Source organism: Procambarus clarkii, chromosome 33, assembly GCF_040958095.1.
Source record: "Procambarus clarkii isolate CNS0578487 chromosome 33, FALCON_Pclarkii_2.0, whole genome shotgun sequence".
In the NCBI taxonomy this organism is placed as follows: domain Eukaryota; kingdom Metazoa; phylum Arthropoda; class Malacostraca; order Decapoda; family Cambaridae; genus Procambarus; species Procambarus clarkii.
Window position 1 is genome coordinate 24331256 of NC_091182.1, and position 13983 is coordinate 24345238.

The 13983-nt window shown below is 43.4% G+C and overlaps 1 protein-coding gene across 4 annotated transcripts in view; it reads right to left on the minus strand.

The window, feature by feature from the left end:
* The window catches only part of LOC123765285 (PDZ domain containing 8), a 187655-nt gene that overhangs the window by 168754 nt on the left and 4918 nt on the right, over positions 1–13983 (minus strand). For 3 of the 4 annotated variants that reach the window (XM_045753829.2, XM_045753828.2, XM_045753830.2), the window contains exons 2-3: positions 12460–12772; positions 4185–4295 (exon numbers count right to left, since the gene is read on the minus strand). In XM_045753829.2, the coding sequence (XP_045609785.2) occupies positions 4185–4295; positions 12460–12696 (348 nt within the window). In that variant the 5' untranslated portion in view covers positions 12697–12772. Of the gene's footprint in view, positions 1–64; positions 148–4184; positions 4296–12459; positions 12773–13983 lie in introns of those variants that run through there. The other variant, XM_069335479.1, reaches the window with a different exon arrangement.

The following is a 13983-nucleotide window of genomic DNA, read 5'->3' on the forward strand; positions in this document are numbered from 1 at the left end:
GGCAACCCTGTTGTACTTTATATACTTTTCCTTATTTAGCTTATATGTACAGTACATGGCTTACCATATCAAAATACAGTATGCAGCAAGACAGATAATTATCCCCCTTTGCCATTAGCTTTGTCTTCTTAGCATCTGTCACACAAACTGCCAATGACAAGTTGCAATGAGTATAAATTACTAATATATACTGTAATTTCAAACTGCTAAGACTGAAAACATTTGGAAAAAGACCCATATATTGAATCTGTAATGATGTGAAGATTTCATTCTATTTAAATAGCAGTAAATGCTGAAAAATAGAACTGTAATAGGAGACAAGTTTTCATCATAATCTATCCCAGGGGAAAACATACACAAATCACAAGTAATTACACATTCAATCCCTTGAATGACAATTGATCGGGACTTGCCAGCCGACCATAGCGACAGATGGTGGTTCGCGCAGCGTTTCTCCCGTAGATCCCTTTGAGGCTTTTCAGGACCCGTTGTCCCTTGACAAGCATTCCGGTCACGACTTTCTCCCGGTCTTGGAGGGGGATCCCGAGTGTGCTTTTCTGGACAGTAAACATCATAGTAAGGCTAACAGATTGGAGGTGAAACGTCGTCTGCATCCTGCAGTGCCCTGTGACCCCCCACATCCTCTGTCTCCACGTCCTCCACTCCCTCCTGGTCAGACAAATTCTCCTGGCCTGATACATTCATCATCGCTTTTGATGCCGATACACCCGCTGATCGGAGTGTATTTTGGAAATAGTAGGGCACGCAGTCTTTTCTATCTTGAGGTTACCTTGAGGGATAAAGTCGTTCAAGTTGTTCCCGAGTTCTTTAAGATCAAGGTGCCCAATTTCAGGCCGAATAAATGCAGGAACTTGATTGCAGTGGACCACGCTTCCTCCGGGGACTTGGTGCTTTCGGACACTACTGATATGTGTGGTTACAAGGTCCGTTGTTATAAGCCTCTGGGTGACCGTTTGGTACGATATGTGGTCCAGCATGTTGTTGACGTTAGTGCGGACGACATCAAGGCGCAACTGCAGGATGGTGATCTTCCGATCTTTGGTGTCAAGAAATTGATGCCGACCTGTATGATACCAGCACTGACCTCCTTACTTTTTTTTGACTCCCTCCCCCCCTGATCGAGTTTGGATTAATGGCTTCCTCCATAAATTGGAGGTGTACGTTCCTCCATCCCACTCAGTGCTTTCATTGTAAGGGTTTTCACCATACTTACCATTGCTGCACCAATGACGTTCGTTGTGGCAAGTGCTCTGGTTCTCGTTACATTTGTGACTGTGAATCTGACAAGCTCTGTTGCCCCAATTGTGGTGGTGATCATGCCATCACTTTAAAGCAGTGTCCTTCCTACATTGTGGCGCTCACTAAGGCTCTTCCTGTCGTCACTCCGCCCGGCAGTCATGCTTTGCCTCATTCTGCCCCAGTTCCTCGTCACCCACCACTTCCCCCTCCGTCGCCGCCTTACCTGTGCCTGATCCATTTGTCACTGACGTTCCTCTCGCCCCTGAGGCTTCTTCTCTCCCACCCGCCATTCAACTGAGTCCCGATCTTCTTGCCGCTATTGTCGCTTGCTTTGTGGATGCACTCAAGATGATGCTGGTCTGCCTCATCACTAAATTCTTTCCGCAGTCCATCCTTTCCGTTCCTGAGGCTGGCCTGTCGCTCCTCTCCTCCGCTTCTTCTACGGTTGACATCCATCCTCCCGCAGCTGCCTCTGCTGTCTCCAATGCATTTGAATCGATGCTGGACAACATCCTTCGAAGCTCTTTGGCGAGCCTTCCCTGTCTCTCCCCACCCAGGCTGCCTTGCCGCACATCTCTGCCCCCGGTACTAAGCGGAAGCAATCCTCCATCGTCCCGATTTCCAAGTGCCCTGCCACCTTGCCTGATGGGATTCCTACATCGCGTTCTCCCACGACTTGTCCTCGCGCCCTTCATAGGTCTTCCTCCCATTGTCTTGCTGGAGCTTCTGCGGAGTCCAATGCATTAGCGTCCCAGTCGTGAGGCTCCAGATGCCATCTATGTACCTTGCCCTGTCCTAACCTCGCCTGTCCCATCTTGACTTCCTCTACCCTTCTACACATTCGCTCCTTGTATCTTCTTCTGTTCGCGCCTCCCTTCCTTTCTCACGTCTGCTTTGCATTTGCCTCCTTCACATCCTTCAACCCCCCCCGCCCTTCGTCTCTTGCCTCCATTCCTCGCTTTCTTTACTGCGGAGACGCTTTGCATTCCCCTTCTGTTTTCTTTATTCCCATTCTGCATTCCTTTCCTCTTGTTTATTTTGTCTTTATCCTCGCCCACTTTGACGACGTCGTTTTCTTCTTGACTCGGGCACGTCGTGACCGTTGGTGTGTTGTTGTGCATTGTCATATACGCATCTTTCTACATTACCACTCGTGCAGTTTTTGGGAGGATATACCTTTATGCAAACTGCACATATTTTGAAGCAGAAGAAAATTGATCAATTAAGCCAGCCTGCTTAATGCAAATTGGTAGCTCTACTTAGTAATAAAAATTACTGTTAAGCCCTATAAAAAAAGGTTTGCAGGCCCTAGTTAGTAATTAACAGTAATTCTTATTACTAAGTAGAGCTACCAATTTATGTTAAGTTAGCTGGCTTAACTGATCAATTGTCATTCAAGGGATTGAATGTGCAATTATTTATGATTGGATAGCACTGGTGTTAGGGCTTTCTGAAGTGTAAAGGCACAATTCAGCCAAGTGTTTAGAAGACCCATGACCAATGGTCACCTTCAAATGATTACACATTGGTGCCAACATTTCATAGGTCAGTGCTAAGTTTCTACGAACTGAGCTAACAAACTGAATGACTGAGTAGCCAGCGCAGGGAGGGGAGGGTTGCGCAGACGAGCAGTGCTGCAGTAGAAGATGACGCTTGCTTGTGTTTGTTTCCTTGGTATTGGAGGGAGTTTTCTTCCCTTTTTGGCTGTTAGTTGTCATTTTCTTACCATGTGGGGTTTGCTTTGTTATGCCTACCATTCTGGGTGCCTAATCCCGGTCGATCCCTCACCACCACCACCAACACTCCCTCACCATCACCACCACTTGTCCCAACATTCCCTCCCTCACCACCACCATTCCCTCCCTCACCACCACCAACACACCCTCCCTCACCACCACCACCACCACCACCAACACACCCTCCCTCGCCACCACCACCAACACTTCCTCCCTCGCCACCACCACCAACACTTCCTCCCTCGCCACCACCACCAACACTTCCTCCCTCGCCACCACCACCAACACTACCTCACTCGCCACCACCATCAGTCCCTCCGTCGCCGCCACCAACACGCCCTCCCTCGCCGCCGCCACCAATACTCCCTCCCTCGCCACCACCACCAACATTGCCACCCTCACTATTTTTATCCCTCCCTGCCACTTCCCCTCAATGCCTCCCTCCATCAATCACTGCCTCCCATCCCTCCCTTAATGCCTTGGAGGTCGGTGGCCTGTTGCCATGTGAGGGCCTACTGATACTAAAACAAACCCAATACCGACCTACGATTATATCGACCGCCAGATCGGTATATGAGGCTCCAGATACCGGTCTCCCAAACCGGTCGTTATTATCGGCAGATCGGTAAATAAGAGGGCATTAAATCAAGTTGATACTGCATACAGTATGTAAAATTGCATCTCTAAAATGCTTCCTGAAGGCATCTCTGATTGCAACAAATCCCTTACCCCCCAACAAATCTGAGTTGGTCCCATATAGTTTGCCGAGATGAGGTTCCACTGTACTGTATGAATGCGCTAATTCTGGTAATCCAAACGAATTAGCATTCAGCGTTTTCGGGTAAACAGTAAGAGTAAGAGAGTAAATACGAAAATGTATGGGTAAACAGTGAGAGTAACAGGGTTGTTACAAAAAATAGTGAATGTTAATTTTTGGATATTTCTAGTAAGAAATTTGGCTACGTTGAATGTCTGACTGACTCAAATGGCCAATATAATTCAGATTACCAAGCTTAGACAGTACAGTATATTCTGTGACAAATGACTGAAAGCCTAAGTGGAATAAACAGTAAATATACAAACACAATGTTGGGCATGAATAGAGATAAATTTGTATTAAAAAAGCCTTAATGAATTCTAAATTCTAAATCAGCTTTGTTCATATTTTAAAATTAAAGACTTTCTTACCTGCATATTGTGGATGAACTTGGAGAGAGCTTTATGCTTCAAAAGATCATTAAACTCAAGTGTGAGAATGTTTGTGAGCCAACGCATGATTCCAGATTCATGACGTTTTTCCTGAATGACAAAAACACTTTAATAAAAATATATCACTTATCACAACAATAATAACAGTAATAAAATAATAATAATAATATACATTATTTGCAAAAATACAGGATCAAATTACAGTGATTACTTAGTAGGTACACAACAGCATTTGTATATTTTATAAAGCAACTACTGTAATTAGCATAGCATGTAATGTAAGGGTAAACTTAAGATAATGAGTATTGCATTTTCACATTTTTGAAGTAATCCTTATTTTAGATATAAGACATACATATAAATGATAAAAAGAAATTGAGCAAATAATATTAAGTTTTCTACTATGATCTTGATCTTGTGGTTATCTTGAGATGATTTCGGGGCTTTTTAGTGTCCCCGCGGCCCGGTCCTCGACCAGGCCTCCATCCCCAGGAAGCAGCCCGTGACAGCTGGCTAACACCCAGGTACCTATTTTACTGCTAGGTAACAGGGGCATAGGGTGAAAGAAACTCTGCCCATTGTTTCTCGCCGGCACCTGGGATCGAACCCAGGACCACAGGAACACAAGTCCTGCGTGCTGTCCGCTCGGCCGACCGGCTCCCTGATACTTAAAGATGAAAGACATTGACTAGTTTATTTTGTGGAATCTCTAACCTTAGTGTTAATTATAATAGTATCTTAATACTTTATTATTCACAATAACAGCAAACATAAATTGTCTTATACACAAAGAAATCACACTAATGTGGTACAGTATATATCAATGAGAAAATCAACTGGAGAACTGTTCAATCCACGAACCTCCACCTCCGCAACAAACACTCCCTACCCAGGGCAGGACGGAAACCGAAGACCCCCGCTCCACCCCAAGGGCAAGGCTAATGCCAAGCGACAAAGACCTCGATGGGAGTGAGTCCCGAAAGCCCCAGAGAAGATAACCCTGAACATGCAAGGGTAGTACTTACAGGGTGTCAAGGGAAGTTAGCCCTTAATGCATGCAGCCCTGCATACAGAAGAACACCTGAAGAACCACCCCACACAGCTGGCACAGCCACACAGGGCAAAAATCCAGATAGGAAAGCGAGGCCAAAGGTAATTTGTGCCCCCAGTGCACAAGAATTGAGCTGCCAGCTCGCCTGAGTGGGCTCAGTCTGAGGCGGGGAAGGTGCTAACGAGCGGGCGCGCAAGTTGGATGACTATTATGCTTGTTTATTTTTATTCTTCGGGGGGAAGGGGAGTTCTTTGGCTCTGTTTGGATATAGGTTGCAATTTTCAGCTGTTGGAGGTTTGTATTGTTACGCCTACCTTTCTGGGGGTATACCTCGGTCGATGGCAGACATGACATATTCTACATTCAGATTGCTCATATGGCCATTGCTCCCTGCACCTCTCTGAGAGAGGCCAGGTTTTGGCTCGTGGTCCCAGTCGGCAGAACTCCCATAACTGATGTCCCCAAACTAATATAGCTCATATTAGTCTGGATAGCTTCAGGAGCTGACGGGGCTCTCCACAGAAGCAACCCAAACGAAGGTCAAGCATGCTGTGTTCTATGAGAAAATTAATTCATTTTTTTAGATTTTAATTATTTTAAAATGTGGTCATTGGCAACTACCCATTGGCTTGGAGGTTCCTAGCCATCTGATACCCTCTCAGTCTTTTTTGGCATTGTGAAGGAAGGAGGGGTTATGGTTCCCAATGAAGCACAAATGGGGGTCACTTTTTGTTGTAATATATCATTAATTTTATTGATTATTCCACATGAATATGTTAAAACCTAATTACAGTATTGAAACAGAAAACATAATGAAAATACAATATTTGAAATAAATAAATATAACAGACTATAATTTTCTCGTCAAAATGACTACCAACGAGTGACGCCACCACACTTGCACCCGCCTCTCTGGGAAAATTCCACAATACTAAATAAATTTGTCCATGGCCTAATATGGCTCTGTAGTAACTACACAATTGCTGCATGTTGCTATTGGAAAGCCCTGGACACATTGTAGCAATACTGTACATGAATTTTAACTATAGTTACAATTGGGCCTGACAGCTGAGTAGACAGCACTTCATGTTCGTAGTCCTGAGGTTCCAGGTTCGATTCCCGGTGGAAGCAGAAACAAATGGGCAGTTTCTTTCACCTTAATGCTCCTGTTCACCTAGCAGTAAATAGGTACCTGGGAGTTAAGACAGCTGCTACGGGCTGCTTCCTGGGAGTGTGTAACAAAAAAGGAGGCCTGGTCGAGGACCAGGCTGCGGGGATGCTAAGCCCCAAAATCATCTCAAGATGACTCAAGATATAGTATGTATACACAGTATTCACACTGTATATTAGTATAAAATATTATAGAATACATATATTTCATTCACCTGAGCATTAGAACATTTGAACCTGACCCCATGAGCAGGAGACATAAGCTCTAACCACTATGCTATGAACAGCTTTAATAAGGAAAGATTTGAGAAACAACTAATTGCTGCCCAGCTGAAATTTTATACTTTTCCTGGCTGCTACTAAAGCACACAGGAGTTAGTGATCCCTGCCCATGTCATTATATGACATGGCAAAGCTCACTAATTCCTATGAAAGAATAAAATTCCAAGCACCAGAGGAGAGCAGGATACATGCCAACCCACCAACCAGAAGCAAAACCGGACCGAAGGGGACACTGGAAGGCTAGGTAAAAGGAAACTGGCCAAGGTAGTGCAAAAGCAGGCTGGGGGCATGCAAGACAAGAAGCAGAATAGAGCCGAGACCATCGACCCCAAACACAACCCGCAATGGCTCTGCCATCTCCACACAACATGAGGCGAAAGAAAACTGGGACAGCCACAAACATCGAAGACCAGGGCACCACAGCCAACACTGGAAAAGCTCCTGCTGACGTGACCAAGATATGAAAAGAAAGAAGCCCACCCAAAAAAAACTAGAACCCCCCAAAAAGGGGGGAAAGGCCGACCAGACACAATACGGCCCAAAGTAAAAACAAAATGCCCATGAATATGAATAGAAGAAAACCCGACGAGCCATCACTGACCACCCAGGGAGGGGTGAAGGACTGCCACAAATGGAAGGGAGGCTACCTGTTGAAGATTCCGGGGGTTAATGTTCACATGGCCCCAGTCTTTGACCAGGCTTCCTGGTTGCTGGTCTGATCCACTAGGCTGTTTGATACGGCTGCTCGCAGCCTGATATATGAGTCAGCCTGGTTAATCAGGTATCCTTTGAAGGTGCTTGTCGAGTTCTCTTTTGAACACAGAGAGGTCGGCCAGTTATGCCCCATATGTGCGAAGGAGGTGTGTTGAAAAGTCTTGGGCCTTTGATGTTGATCGAGTTCTCTCTCAGTATGTCTATTAAACCTTGCTCTTCAGTGCTCTTATTTTGCACATCCTGCTATGTCTTCTGGTCTCATATGGTCTTACTGTATTTCTGTGAGCAGATTTGGAACCAGTCCTTTTAATATTTTCCAAGTGGAGATTATTATGTTTCTCTTCTGCCTGTGCTACAGGGAATACAGATATAAAACTTTTAGATGTCTCAATAATTTAGATGTTTTGAGTGAATTCTAGCAGTAAAGAATCTTTGTACACTCTCCAGGTCAGCAATTTCTCCAGCTTTGAATGAGGCTGTTAGCGTGCAACAATATACCACTCTCTGAGAGCACTTGTGTCTTAAAAAATATCATCATAGGCAGCCCATCCTCCTGTTTTGGTAGTACAGTACTCTTAGTAACAACGAGGACCATAGTATATATACCGACGTACAACGAAATTAGAAGGTAGAAATCTGAACTATTGTGTTGGACAAACTGGAAATCTATTTTTTTACTTTATTTTTTTACTTGTGCTGCTTTGACAAACTAAACTAACCTAACCTAACCTTCCTAGTCTTAGTATGCGATATCTGAGGCCTAATATAGTACACATGTGTGCTATACTAGGCCAAGAAATATTTAAGTTTATGTTTTAGCTTTATTTATTTTAAAAGAATTCCTTACTAGTCAGTATACTACTATCTAAAACCTAAGAACGTATGAATTCTGACAACTGTCACAATAGGTACTATCTAAACAGAAGGATGGGTTGTCATAGGCATGGCATCTTTTGTTTGGAAGGTTCTTGTTATCCAGCTTGTCATTTTTCTTGCAGCTGTAACTGCAACTTTGTTGTGCTCTATAGAAGTAAGGTATTCTGACATGAGTACTTCTCCAGTGGCTGGGAGCTACCAGAGACCTGGCAACTGATACACCCAAAAGCCTACCCCAACACACCACTGGCAAGGCCCCAGCCCAAACAGACTGTGACAAAAGGAGAACAAAGCCCTCCAGGATAGAACCCAATGGCAGAGAACCATCAATAAAAAGGGAGGCACTGCAAACCAATGCATCAGAAGGAAAAAAGGGAGGCTGGGAGAGCCTGTGCCACTACCAAAGGAAAAAGTCAAAACAGCCAGATGACCCAGAGGTGGACGGCTAGGAAGTGGCTTTCGCTACCAGGAGCACTGGAATGGACAGGAAGGGAGCAGCTGCATGAACCCACACACAAGAAGGGCAGGCACAACTAGCAAGTACGAAAGGTATCCCAGAGAAGCCTGAAGCAGTCTAAAACCATCACCACAAGAGCGAGGACATGACAAAAAGGTGCAAAACCTTTTTGCTTTGCAAAAGATGTCTGCAGGCCAGGGACACTAGAACCCGAACAACAACGAATTGGGAATGGAATACGCAGGAAGCAGAAAAGAACCACATAACCCATGACAAAGGAACATGAAAGGCAAGCACCTGCAGGGCACCAGTCCCAATGCATGCAGAATTAGACCCAAATGGGAGCTGCACCCATAGGGAACAAGCAGGGAAAGGGGAAACAAAAACCCCACACCCCCACAAGGAAAGATCCCCCTAAAACTCCACACACCCCACAAGGAAAGACCCACTGCAAAATGCCCAAGTAGCCACAGAGTTAAAAAGGTACCCAAGGCCCCAACACCAGCTCCTCTTAAGCCCCGAGAGCCACTACCAGAGGGCCGCAGGGCACAGCCAATGTCCACGCCCACTGCCTATAAAGAACAGGAGCCCAAGGGAAAAGCTTCAAACAGAAAGAGGGCTGGCAGTATGAAACTCCTTAACCACTGCACTACGCAATGTACTTTTAGGTGTTCAACAGGTGGTGCGCAACGCGCCTCAGGGATCTTATAGTTATAGCGTACAATTCAAAACTGGCGCGCAGTGACGTGGGTACGAAATGTATGCCTGAGAGCCCCAGTGATCATCCACCATTTTGAAAAAAAATCCCAGAATGCTCCAGGGCTGTGGGGAGCCTCAGTTTCAAGGAAGCAACCATGTCAGACACATCGTCTACGAGCTCCCGCTCCACGGTCGGCCGCTGACACGGAAAACGACTCTCTGAGGAGGAAATACGCGACATATTGTATGATGATGGAGCGATGGATGATAATTTAGACTACGCTCCAGAGAAAGACCTAACATAGAGGTCTGACACGAGTGAGGGGGGAGAATGAGGTGGAGGAGGTCGTGAGTGAGTACAATACAAGTGCCTCACCCGACCTGCCTCGCCACCCCAGGTCAACACCGTAAACCCTTTAACTGCGCAACGCGCCTGCAGGCCCATGTCTGGCGTGAGCTATGTGCCTCCGGGTATTTGTATTTTTCACATTCCATTCAAAACTCCCGCGGCTACATGGGGTTCATATCAGCTTCCTCAGGGCTCTTGTAAACAGACGCCATCTTTAAAAAAATCGTGGTCCACATTCCCGGGTGTGAGAGCCTCAGTAGTGAGTGAGCAACCAAGGCCGGCGCATGCAGGATGAATTCACAGCACTGCTGTTCAGCTTGTGACCACAGCATCACCTAATAATGTCAAAATATATATATAACTTGTATTATTTAGCCATGATAGTATTACAGAAGAGCCTGAGTGTGATAATGACTGTGTACAATGTTCAAATATTAGTGATTCAATGCTGTTCACGATGTTCACAGCACTAGCCACAGCACCACAGCATTATTTCGTCCATCTAGGAATCTTCAAACGACTTCTTAGGTTCCTTTACCTAAGAAGTTGATGCCAATAACTCTTATATACTATACTTGTACTGTACAGGCAATCCAATACTCGGCACCAGCGGAACGGGCAAGAGAGGACACCAAAAAGGGGATGATCCACACGAAGACACTAGGTAAAACGTAATAGTGGCATGAATGGCATGAATAGAACCCTACAGTGGGAACGGGTACAAGTGAAACAAAAAGCCAATGAAAAGACCCAAATTAAAACAAGTACAGTACTGTACTGCAATCTCTCAGGACACCAGACTGTGGAGGATGAGTAAACAAGGGAGAAAACTAGACCAAACCAGCGAACAGATTGGAAAGACTACCTCAACGCACCAGGGTGAGGGCGTGCGAACCACAGTGCTTGTCACTGTGGCTTGTCAAAGGTTCCCCTCATTTGCCTTGATGATCTTTTCCAGGTGGACTTTAAAATTTAACAGTTTAACATTTACGGCTTCGGCAGGTTGGCGGTTCCATGGGTTTATAACCCTGTGGGTGAAAAAAGCATTTCCTGTCCTCAGTCCTACATTGTGGCTTGTTGAGCTTGAAACAGTTGTTCCTTGTTTGTGTTACATCTGACTTTTTGAAGAAATTGTCCAGATCAACATCCTCCAAATGAAGAGGTTTTGACACATCAGGAGACATCTACACAATGATCGATTGAGATCGTGATCCCAGCGGAAAATGTCCATAAAACATGTAAGTTGACCTCATGGAATGCCAAGAAACTGGAATAGGCAAAGACAAAACAGAAAAATGAGAGGTCAAGAAATGCCAATCTCAAGTCTTCAACCATGTCTGAGGCTTTCCCCTCACCTGCTGCTCCACCTGCCAAGTGCCTGCGACTGAGTGAATGGCTGATGCATGAAAAAAAAAAAAATGTGTGTGGTGCTTTAAGCCAGAGTCAGCCATTATCCTGAATAAGCTATCCTTGATTTAGCACAGTCATGCATGGATAGCTTTCAAGTGCCACACAGGGACCCTCAAAGATCAGAAAATGTGAGACAATAAACAATGTGATCGATTATGCAGCTGATAACTTCTTAGCAATTGAGATCAGATATCACAACAAATGCTGGTTGAAAGATGCACATAGTTACACACCAGAAAATGAGTGAAAATGATAAACTCCCATGCATGCACGAGGCTCGGATTATCTTTTTTTTGGCCACACCAGACTGACTATCTTTGAGGAAAATGAGCTAAGGTCACTACAGAGCCTCCTCAAAAACTACAGCTCAATCATATATCAGTATGGCTTCCAAACATCCAACATCAAGTTATCCTATATCAAAGATGTCCTGACCTGGGAGTTTGAGGGCAAAATCAGCTTCCTCACATTCAGAGGAACCAGAGTGATCAACTGAAGAGAGTGAGGAAGATGACAGTAAGGAGGGGGGGGGGGGGGGAAAGGGGATGATGATGTGTAGAGGAGAATGTGGGGGGGGGGTATTCATCAGAATCTTATGACTAAGAATCTAGGCAGGCAGAATACTCCGATTCGGACTGATTATTCCTCTCAAGGTCATATTGATTCATCAGTTACAATGTCATAATGTGAAATATGACAAAAGCATAATTGTTGACTTCTAAATGTGTTGTGGTGTAATTTGTCTACAGAAAATGGGCAAAAAGAATTATTTTCAGGGTAAAATGATTCTCTAATTGATATGTTTAAGTACTGTAGTTTCATTTGAAACTGTTCAAGTTACAGCTATTAAAAAAACAAGAGATTATTCTGAAATGTAATGAGCTATTATGAGGACATTCGGTGCGCGTTTGTTTTACTTTTGCATATAATTAGTGACTACAGTATATGAAATATACAAATACTGTACTTACTAGGTAACCACTATAATCTGAATCTTTATTTTAATAAATAAAATATTATTAATGTAATATAATAGTCTTTAAATTAATAGTGAAGTCAGCTTAAAAGCATATTAAAACAGTACCAAGCTGGCAATTAATGTGCATTTTTATAAGAAAGTATCAATGAAGGAGTCAAGACAGAATATACATCAAGCAATAAGTGAGCAAACTAATAGGTTACTTCATTATATAGTACAGTACAGTATATCCAATATAAACAAATGAATACTGTACTGTACTCTTACTTGGAAAAAGAACTGGAGTATTAAGTTGAGTGCCAAGCAGGTCTCACGACGGTGGAACCCATCTCCTTGCTTTAGCTTATCTACTAGTTCTTCTGGCAGGTTAGTGTCTGTTATTGATGGCTTTTTGGATTCTGGTTCTGGCAGACTTTGTGTTGTTAACCACCACCATGCTGAAACTACTACGCTCACAGCACCCGCAGCAAATACAAAAATATTCCACAAGAGAATTCCAAGCATCCTGATGACAGTTGATAGTGGTATCTAATTTTGAGTTAATTAAGAGATATCTGGAATCCACTGATGCTCATCCTCACTGAAAATATAGCACAAATTTTATATTAAATAAACTACATCTTTCATATTCACACTGGTGAGATACATGCACACACAAACGGAGACTAACAGGCACACATACCAGCAATACTACGAAGCAAGAAACAATTACACAGCAGTGAAAAAGAGAAGCAGAAATTAAATTTGAGTAAGGTATAGCAGAAAAATGTAAAACAGAACCAGGCCTATTCAATAAATTCATTAAAAGTAAATAAATTAGAGATATAAAATAGTAGATATAAAAGAGTAAATAAAAAGCAATAAATTCAATTATTCATTAAAATTCATTACATTAAAAGTAAAATACAGGTAAAGGATAAAATTCAGATGCTGAAAAAAGGGGAACAGATTCACAGAAAATGAAAAGGAAATGAGTGAAACACTAAACAAACATTTCCAAAATGTGTTTGTGCAAAATGACTGACACAGTCATGATCTGACCCTGGCTGTGGGCTGTGATTGGGTTTCTCCCTTTCCTCTCCCAATCGCATCCATCTCTTCGCCTCTCCACCAATATTCTCCCTCCACTAACTTCCTCCTCTCCCTCTCTCCTTCCCACTTCCACACCCTCTACCTGTCTCCCTCCCTCTCTTGTCTCTCCACCTTTCTCCCACTCTACCCAACATCCTCCATACATACATACATTATCATGGGGGTGAGGAAGCATCAGCCTGGAGAAAAATAGTGAGTAATATTGTAAAGTTCATAGTTATTAATAAAATAATTATAAATATATACTTAGTCCATTCATAATTACATGCCAGCATTTATCCTCAGCAGCACCCCAACACTTGATAAGACCAAATGTACAGCACTCCTCATGAATTGTCATATGTTCTATATACAAATACATTCACTCTCTTTATAAACTGCTGCTGCCCAGCTTTGTATCAGCTTTGTCACACAGTTATTTACCATGATTTCCCACCTTCCTCTTCTCTTACATTAAATTTATTTTGAATACACCCTTTACTAGTCTTCCATTATCCATTAACAGAGTACTGTATGTTTAAACCATCTCAGCATGTTCTCCTCAAACTTGCAGTTTACTGACTTTTGTACTTCACATCTCCATGATATTATAATTTATTACAATATTTACTTTTAACACTGACCTCATCCATGCACTGTATATATATTAAACCAACCAAGGTGGCATTACACAACACTAACTTACACCTATATTAATAT